At 46.8% G+C, this 9172-nt stretch overlaps 1 protein-coding gene across 1 annotated transcript; it reads right to left on the bottom strand.

Moving 5' to 3' along the window:
- Positions 1-3436: 3436 nt before the first annotated feature.
- LOC119307563 (extra-large guanine nucleotide-binding protein 1-like) lies at positions 3437-9163 on the bottom strand. The gene is made up of 8 exons (XM_037583639.1): positions 8212-9163; positions 6202-6339; positions 6020-6124; positions 5760-5930; positions 5362-5539; positions 4958-5208; positions 4644-4810; positions 3437-4314 (listed from the first exon to the last, which is right to left on the bottom strand). The coding sequence occupies exons 1-8, from the start codon at positions 8830-8832 to the stop codon at positions 3714-3716; spliced, it is 2232 nt and encodes a 743-aa protein (XP_037439536.1). The 5' UTR covers positions 8833-9163; the 3' UTR covers positions 3437-3713.
- Positions 9164-9172: the final 9 nt, after the last annotated feature.

Raw genomic sequence — 9172 nt, 5'->3', positions numbered from 1 at the left:
TCGCTTTCATTTGTTGAACTCAGCTGATGTTGCCCTCGTTCTGAAGAAGGATGGTGCTAAAGATATTTCTGACTTTCGCCCTATAAGCCTAATCCATGCCATCGCAAAGCTCATTGTGAAGATGATGTCCAAAAGGCTTGCACCCTACATGAACGACCTTGTCTCACAAGCTCAAAGTGCTTTCATCGAGAAGAGATCTATTCATGACGATTTCATGTAACTGCGCAACCTGGCTGGACGCTTGCATCGTAACAAGACCCCGGCTCTTCTGTTCAAGCTCGACACCAAAAAAAGCGTTTGATTCAGTGCATTGGGACTACCTCCTGGACTTGCTCAATCATCTTGGTTTCCCGCCCCGGTTTCATGGTTGGGTGTCTGCACTCCTGTCTACGGCCTCGTCGCGTGTTTTGCTCAATGGCGTGCCGGGCAGCCCTTTTAGGTTTGGGCGTGGGCTAAGACAAGGGGACCCCCTGTCCCCTCTTCTCTTTGTACTGGCCATTGATCCGTTGCATCACATCCTTGAGAAGGTCACGTCACGAGGTCACCTCCGACCCATTGGTGGAAGTACTATGGCAATCCGGGCCTCCTTATACGCGGACGATGCTGCTATTTTTATTCGCCCACTCAAGGCGGACGTCAGTTTCTTTGCCAACACCCTCAGGAACTTTGGAGAGATTTCTGGATTGGTAACAAATTGCTCCAAGAGCTTGGTGTCCCCAATTAGATGTGAAAATGTGGACCTTTCGGATGTTCTGCAATCTTTCCCGGGCCAACGAACCACCTTCCCGATGAAGTACCTTGGCTTACCTCTGTCAGTGAAGCGCCTGAAAAGAATTCACTTTCAGCCTCTCGAGGACAAGATCGTGGCCCAGCTCACTCCTTGGATGGGAAAGCACGTTGCGACCCCTGGAAGGATGGTTCTTATTAAGTCTGTCATCACTGCCATCGCCATCTATTATATGACAACTCTAAATCTTCCGGTGGAAGTTTTGAAAAAGATTGATGCTCTTCGGCGTGCCTATCTTTGGGCTGGTTGTGACAAGGTCACGGGAGGGAAATGTAAGGTCAAATGGCAGCAAGTTTGCAAGTCCAAGCTGCATGGTGGTCTTGGGATACTAAATCTTGAAAAGTTTGTGTCTGCACTTCGTCTCCATTGGTTGTGGTTCAATTGGCGATACCTAGTCAAGCCTTGGTCGGCCTTGGGTACCCCTTGCGACAAGAATGATCGGAACATCTTCGCGTCGGCCTCCAAGGTTCAGGTGGGTGATGACCTCCGCGCAACTTTCTGGGAGTCAGCTTGGCTGGATGGCATAAGACCCAAAGACATTGCTCCCAAAATTTATGACATCTCCAACAAAAAGAATTGTTCAGTCCACAAGGCATTGCTTAATGACTACTGGATCTCCCAGGTGAAGGTTGCTTCGGTCACCTCCTCTGAGCACATCGCCCAGTTTGTTGCACTTTGGGAAAGACTCACCCACATCCAGCTTATCCCGGACATGCAGGACTCCATCACTTGGAAGCTCACTTCTGATGGTCATTACTCCGCGGCCTCGGCATACATGGCTTAGTTTCTTGGTTTGCTGGACACGGATATGAACCAAAATGTTTGGAAGAACTGGGCACCCTCAAAGTGCAAATTTTTCGCTTGGCTTATTATCAACAATAGGATTTGGACGGCTGGCAGACTACACCAAACTGCAACATTTTCCCACTATGCCAACAAGTCCAGGAATCGGCAAGCCATCTTCTTTTTCAATGTGGATACACCATTCGGGTTTGGGGGCATGATCAAAACTTGGCCTGCTCTACTTTCAAAAAAAAAAACTTGGCTTGCTCTCCACAATGTCCAGCCCAACGATTGGATTGATATGGACTCGGTTAAGGTTTGGTGGAGTCAGAATGCCACTAAGCAAACTCCGTCCAGAAAGTCGCTTGTCTCCTCGATGATGGTTATCTCCTGGGAAACATGGAAGAGCGAAACGCTAGAGTTTTCCGCAACATGGCCGTCCCGGTGGGAGTGTTGGTCGCCAAGATAAACATTTGTGTAACATTATGCCGCGAGAATGGTGTACTGTATTTGACCTTGGGCCTAAACTGTTAACCTTCTCTCTTGATCAATGAAAATAGCAAATCTTTTGCCTTGTTTTGAAAAAATATACGGTTTGACTTTATGTGGTTCAAGTGGGCCGGTGTGGGCTGGTCCAACATGGCGAACGTCTCCAGGCCTCCCATACCTGCCTCGGATTTGGGCTGGGTTTAAAGGGTGCCGTTCAGAAGACATGGGCCAATGTAGGTCCGACATGACAAACACGTCCAGACGGGAGCTCCTAAGTGGCGCCTTAAGCGCCAGTCGGAGCAACCGGCGCCCACGCGCGCCCCCTTCATGGGCCGGCCCATTTTGGATTCCCTTTCTCGCTCCCGCTTCCTTCGCTCGCTCGTTTGGCAGGTCCTATACGTCGAGCGGCAAAAAGGAAGCGCACCTGTGGATCGAACTCCAGACATCAAAGTGGATTCTAGCGTGCCTAGCCAGCCAAGCTAGCATCCTACAACAGTTTTAGCGCAACACTAGTCTAAAAGTAGACAACGGCAAATCATTTTTTCCAAAAAAAATATTTTTTTAAAATATACGTTGAACAAATTTTAAAATACAGTGAACTTTTTTGTAAGCAAACATTGAACAAATTTCAAATACACAAATGAAACATTTTGTGGTATGCGTTGAACAATTGTTTAATGTACGATGAAAAAATTTTAAGTACACAATGAACATTTTTTTAATATACGTTGAACAATTTCATAATATACGATGAATTGTAATACATGATGAATATTTTTATAAATTCAAAGGTGAACTATTTCATAATATATGATGAACATTTTCTTAATACGACCAAACAAAAAAGGAAACCAGACTGGAAACGTGTGTGCTTTTCTTACCGTTTTATTTACTATACAAAATCATAAAAGCAGAAATCTAATCACAGACATAAGTTGTCCCGGTTGGCTAGCTGCACTCGAACAAAGGCCGTGGGTTTAGAGTTCGACTCCTGCGGCAGGCACGTAATTTTTGGATCATTAAAGGAATGAAAAAAAAAAGTAAAACGGGCCTGGCCCATGACGGGAGGGGGGTGTGCGCCCGTTTGGGAATCAGCCTATAACGGGCGCTGAGGGCGCCGTTTAGGAAATGCCCGTCCAGACTGTACCAGCCCTAAATTTAGGCAGGGTTTGAGACATGCCCGTCAGCCGAGACGAGAGTGGTGCCGGTGAGTCCAACCGTGTGTGTAGAGCCGCTCTAGGGATGCCGGCTGGGTCACCTTTGACCAGGCAAGCGGCCCTCCTGCTCAGACGCTTCAGCCCTCGTATGCGACGACGTAGCTACATTCATTATTTTCTTTTTCTACCTGTTAAGATGCGTCAAGCACACAAACAATCGTACAAGAAATCGGACATGCTACCATGTAAAGGAGATCAATAGTGATACATACAGATGCAAGAATCAATCGGAACCAGGCAGGCCTCTTGCCCTCTCATTCTACGTGTGAACTAAACAAACAAACCATACAATAAATTACAAACAGATGATGAGCTGGGAAAAAGGGACGAAAATGGGCAAAGCTCTAAAAAAAAAAGGGAGGTCGTCGCCGGAGAGGGAAATGCACAACTATTTACACCTCTTCTTCGTCTTCTGTCACACGAGCAAAGGTCACCGTTCAGTGGGAGTAGGAGCTCGGCTCGTCGCCGCTGTATACCGTCTCGCTGGAGCCGAAAACGGGCTTCTCCTCCTCCCACTTGACGATCTCCCGGCCGTAGCGGATCGCCGAGCAGACAGACTGCTGGTCCAGGGCGTTCACGTAGGACACATAGAGCTTCCGCTCTGTGAGCGAGAGGAACAGCCTCTTGAATTTCGTGCCGATGTAGTGCGCGGCCATCTGCGCCAGCGACGCGCCGTTGTGGCTGCCGCGCTTGCTTCTGCTGGTTCCGTCAATCAGATTGCGGCTTACCAACGGGGTGAATTCGGCAAACCAGTCGCATGCTGTTAGCGGGGATTTACCAATCTTCTGCTCTAGAAGATCAAACTTGGTCAGGAGTAGGAGAAAATTCATCTGCTCGAACGTTGGATGAAGAGCGATGCTCTCAAATAACTGTCTGCTCTCTATCATCTTGTTGACAACGGTGCCATTTGCATCCTCGTAGTACTCGTCATAATCGCTAACCGCAACACAGAAGATGACAAGGCTGACATCATCGAACATCTGCAGCCATTTGCTGTTCTCCCGCAATCCTTTATTGTTTATTCTGATCAGCTGGTACCTGATAATAAAACATAACTTTTCATTGTGAGTATTACTATCACAGTTCTTAATAGTAATATAGGAATCCAAATGTAAATATATGGTGTCTTGAGCTGAACGAGATACTAAATGTACATGTGTGCTTTCCATCGCGACAGACATTTCACAAAATACCATGGAAAGTGGCCTCATGAAATCAGAAGGGAAAGACTAACAGGAACCCACGCATATATGCATTTTTTATTACATAATTAGCTAATGGTGCTGAAATATTGTAAGCTATAGAAAAACTACATGTAACACAAGTAAATACCAGACCATCCCTGCCTTTTGTGACAAAAGATCTACCTTAGCAACGTGTCTTGTGGATCAAGCTCATCAGCAACCCGCACATCCAAAGCCAGCTGCGGGAAAGAGATATCTGTAGATGCTAATCCATCCGAGGATGTTATTCCATCAGCATAGAGGATATCGATATCACAGAGCTCATATTCCGTTCGAGAAATATCAACCACCTGATCATTTCAAATGCACAAAGGCCAAAGAATGAATGATCACAATTGGACAACTAAATCACTACTAAAGAAGTCCAAGATAGGAATGGATATGAAAACATCAAACCAGGTAAACGAGCAAATTTTTCAAGAGAACAACAATAGTACCCTGTCCAGGAAGTAACTGGCAGCAGACGGAAGGAACGGCAGTTCATTTCTTCGTCTATATGTAGCTTGAATAGCAGGATCTTTCCATAGTTCCTCAACCAGCGGCGCATATTCACGACTAGCTGCAGGGAAAATGTCTTCAAGATTACCCAAAGCCATGGCCTTTAGAATCCAATCTGAAAATGCTTTCAAGCGTGGGACAATGGAGTACTCAGTAACTTCTTCATCACAGAACCCCGACTCAGGACGCCCTGCAAAAAACATGTGGCTGTTAGGGTCACTTCTAGCCAAACAGTTAGCATAGGAGTCTTCCGCTTGGTTTCAGTTGCTTTACAAGGTACCATGAATCTAAGACTATGTGTTTATTACGAAGCAGAACAAATGGTGGATAGACATGATCATACCAGAGCTAGAAGGATCGTGTTGGCAGAGTTTTCTTCTATCAGCTAAAACTTCCTCTTCAAACCGTTCACGGCCTTCAAGAAGTATACCAATGTAGCGATATATGTTACTTTGTATGATAAGTTTGAGATCTTCACACTCATCCACCGAAAATGGTTTACTCTTGTATGAGAATTTAGCCTGAGATTCGAGAGATTCAGAATTAATTGCTAGTCTACAACAGTATTGCAAATGACATTTGGCACTGCAGAAGATTTAGTCAATGCACATGTGGAATGTAAATCATGATACCAATATAACAGTGTGAATACCGGTTGTAATTGGACGGTGACCTTAATGCAGCTAGTCAACTTATCAGTTCGTGAACATGAACACAATAGACGTCAATAGCCATATGTACCTGTTTGAGTATGGTGCTTGTCCCTGATCCAACTAACAGAAGCTTCTGGGTCGTCCTTTGCTCCAAGTAGTCAGGTCGATTTACCATATTAATAGCCTCTTCGCCGCATTGGTTAGTCATTTTATTAGGAGTTGGCAATGACAGGACAGGACTAAGCAGCTTCACTATAGGCTGGTGAAAAGTGCAGATAAATTTAACTTTGGTCAGATTCCTCACAGGGAAATACAGGTTACCTAAGAAAAGATGAATTCTAGAACTACCTTATCCCAAATCTTTCCTTTAACAGTTTTTTGGCCTTCCTCTTGGTAACTCCCATCAGCATTCAACCAAAAGTGAGGTTTCCCGGCACACTGAACTCCTGCCAACTGAAACCAAAGATATATGTAAGGAAAAATGCAACTCGTGAATCTAAAAATGAAGTAGGAGTAAATTAATTCCGAACCTTAAGTATTTGCAGCTCAGATTTTGTAATCTCACGGCCATTTACCAAGATTCCGGTGCTCCCATTGCTCGCCTTTTGAACTAAAGCACCTCCAACATTTAGATTTGCGCTTATTATGCAATGGGGTTTGTGTCCCTCCTGTAACATTATCGAAGAAGAGTTTAAAACCAGAGTTGTGGACGATATATATATCATTAACATTTATGAGAAGAAGCAAGCAAAAATAATCATGCAATGATTGAAATTCTGAAATGGCATGTGCGGGATAAAAGAATGACATTTTCTAACTTGAAATTCCATTTTTCCCAAAAAATAGTCGGCACAAGCTATGACCCCCAGACACTGCAATATTCCTATTTACTATGATGTAGTACTATTTTACATACATACTACTGCTAATATGTGCTAACCTTGGTGCGCAACTGTGTACTATTCCCAACTAGAAAAAGAAATGTAGCAACTTCTCCTGATTTAGGGACAATACCAACCACCATGATTCCTAGGATTTGATAATTCGTTCAAACCATGATAAGATCGTAAGACATCATGGCTCTACCAACTCACTAAAAAAACAACAATATTCAAAATAGTTAACTAGATATTTGACAATATCAAAGCTCAACAGCACTATCCCTCCAGATCTTTCTACATATTTCCCACCAAGAATAATTAAATATACAGTCTCATGACATCCAATACAGAACCTACACAGCTCAATCATATCAGGTAATTATCCGGTGAAAACCCACGCAAAGAACCTAAAGGAGTAATCTTTCACTTTCAGTTTGCAGCATTGACAAGGGCAACAAGCCAACAACCTATGTTCCACCTTTAATAACCATAAATGTTAAATCTAAGCATTCAACAGAATATTCCAAATTACTCCACATCTCCTATGAGAAGTTCAGAACCATACACAGAAACCTCAAGATGTCTCTTGTATGTTCGTGGTGGGGCACTTGACTAACAATCAGGGTTTTATTCTCTCCCTATCTCTGTTCCCATTCTCGTCTCTCTCTTCCGTTCTTTTCTTCCAGTTCCGTGGTGACACTTGGTTCTTGTGTCTCTTGCACTTCCTTTCTTCCATTCTCACCTCCAATAATCTCCCTAGCTTGGATCTCTGGTAAGGAAGCCGGCTAGGGACACAGGCACGTGCTGCCAGCAAGGGCGCAGAGGGGAGCCGACTGCCTGTGCCGACAGGCAACACCACCACATCTGGCTTAGGAGGTCTCCGAGGAGGTAAGAAAGAGGGGAAAGGCAAGACCCTAGGGGGGCGGGTTCTTGATTTTTTTTCCTTGATTATATTGGCATGAAGTTCTCCAAGATTAGTTGGAAGCTGGTTTGTGGGAGGTTTAAAGCTCGGATCTCGGGATTTGAGGTCGAGTTTTACCTTCAATTCGATTTATTTATTTTCGTGGAAATTAATGATGAATTTAGAAGTTGCTATCTTTCAGAGCTGAAAGCTCAGATTTAAGGCCAAATATAGTATCTGATTTAAGTTTTTTTTCCTAGTTGATTTATTGAAAACTCTAGTTCATCTAGTTGAAGGACGTTTTGGAAGCAGGGTCGAAAGTTGGGGAGTGGAGGTTGGACAGATTCATGGTTGAAATCTAGATGGATTTTTTTTTGAAAAAAAAAAAGAGGGAAACCTCCTGCCTGAAATCTAGATGGATGTCTAATAGAAAGTGAATGTGTTTGGGTAGAAACCCTCCACATTTTTGGTTGAAAGCTGCTTCTATTTTTTATGTGAGTGAGAATAGCAGGCACTGGCCATTACATCGCTGTTGGAAAACATTTGTCCATGTCGGCCGACAAATGTGAAAAACGTAGTCGCTTCGCTCCAGGAACGCTCCAGGAAGGCACTAATGGAAATGTAGACGAATGCACTACTGACATCATACTATAGGGTTACAGAGGCCACCCAAAATAGGTTCCTTACATCACGGACAAGACTGATAGACAAAGCAAACGAACAGATTAATTCTCGTGCCAAAACCTTGACTCGCGTACCTTGCCCCAGAAGCCGGATACCTTGTCGTACCAATAGAAGCCAGGTCGGAGCCTAGAAGGAGGGCACGAGCATCCCTGCAGAAAAGCTAGCTCCTCTGGTGACAACTTAGCCCCATTAACGTAAATGTCCTCCGGGCGCAGCTGGTTCGCTGCGCATTCACGCTCGCTTCTCATGACGAGCTCCACCTCCGCCGCACTGATCAGTCGCCGCAGCACGCGTGAGCCTCGGCCCAGGGCATTCCGCCTCGACTCGGCCACGGGCCGCCCGATGCAGGACAAGCACTTGCGGCCCTCCGGCATGGACCCCATCGCCCGTAGCACGCAAGCCGAGCAGTACCGTGCGCCGCAGGCGAGGCACGCCTCCTTGTCCCCACGGCCCCAGAAGCCGCCTCCCTTCCCGCATCTGTAGCAGCCCCGCGACTTGGCTCCCGTTGGGTGGTTCCCCGCCTCGAAATGCGCCGGCGAGAGGGAGCCGCTGGATCGAGCAGCGGCGGGCAGGGCCTCCTCGGCGGTTTCGTCCTCGTCGTCATCGTCGTCCTCCTCCTCCTCCTCAGACGATTCGAGGAGGGAGCAGCTGGTCTCGGCGAAGGAGACGGTGGGCTGGTGGGGAACCGACGGCATCCCGGCCCCCTCCTCCTCCTCCTTGTCGTCGTCATCAGAGGGGGAGGAGGGGAGCTCGGCGGAGTGGTGCGCGGCGGCGTGGTGGTTCTCGATGACGGAGGTCGGGGAGTCGGCGACCGCCTGGGCGCCAACACCCCCCGCGGGGCCTCCCGAGGAGGAGCGAGGAGGTCCCGCCGCGTGCTGCTGCGCGTGGATGGCGGAGCAGAGGGAGGAGGGGGTGAGGGGCCGCACGACGGGGAGCGGCGAGGAGCCGGTGGGCGGCGGCGAGGAGGAGGAGGAGAGGGCGGCGAGCGGGATGTGGGAGAGGTCGAGCGGGATGGCGCGCGGGAGGGAGTAGGGG

The sequence above is a fragment of the Triticum dicoccoides genome, chromosome 5B (genome assembly GCF_002162155.2).
Source record: "Triticum dicoccoides isolate Atlit2015 ecotype Zavitan chromosome 5B, WEW_v2.0, whole genome shotgun sequence".
Classification (NCBI taxonomy): Eukaryota; Viridiplantae; Streptophyta; class Magnoliopsida; order Poales; family Poaceae; genus Triticum; species Triticum dicoccoides.
This window is presented reverse-complemented; position numbering and strand designations above follow the sequence as displayed.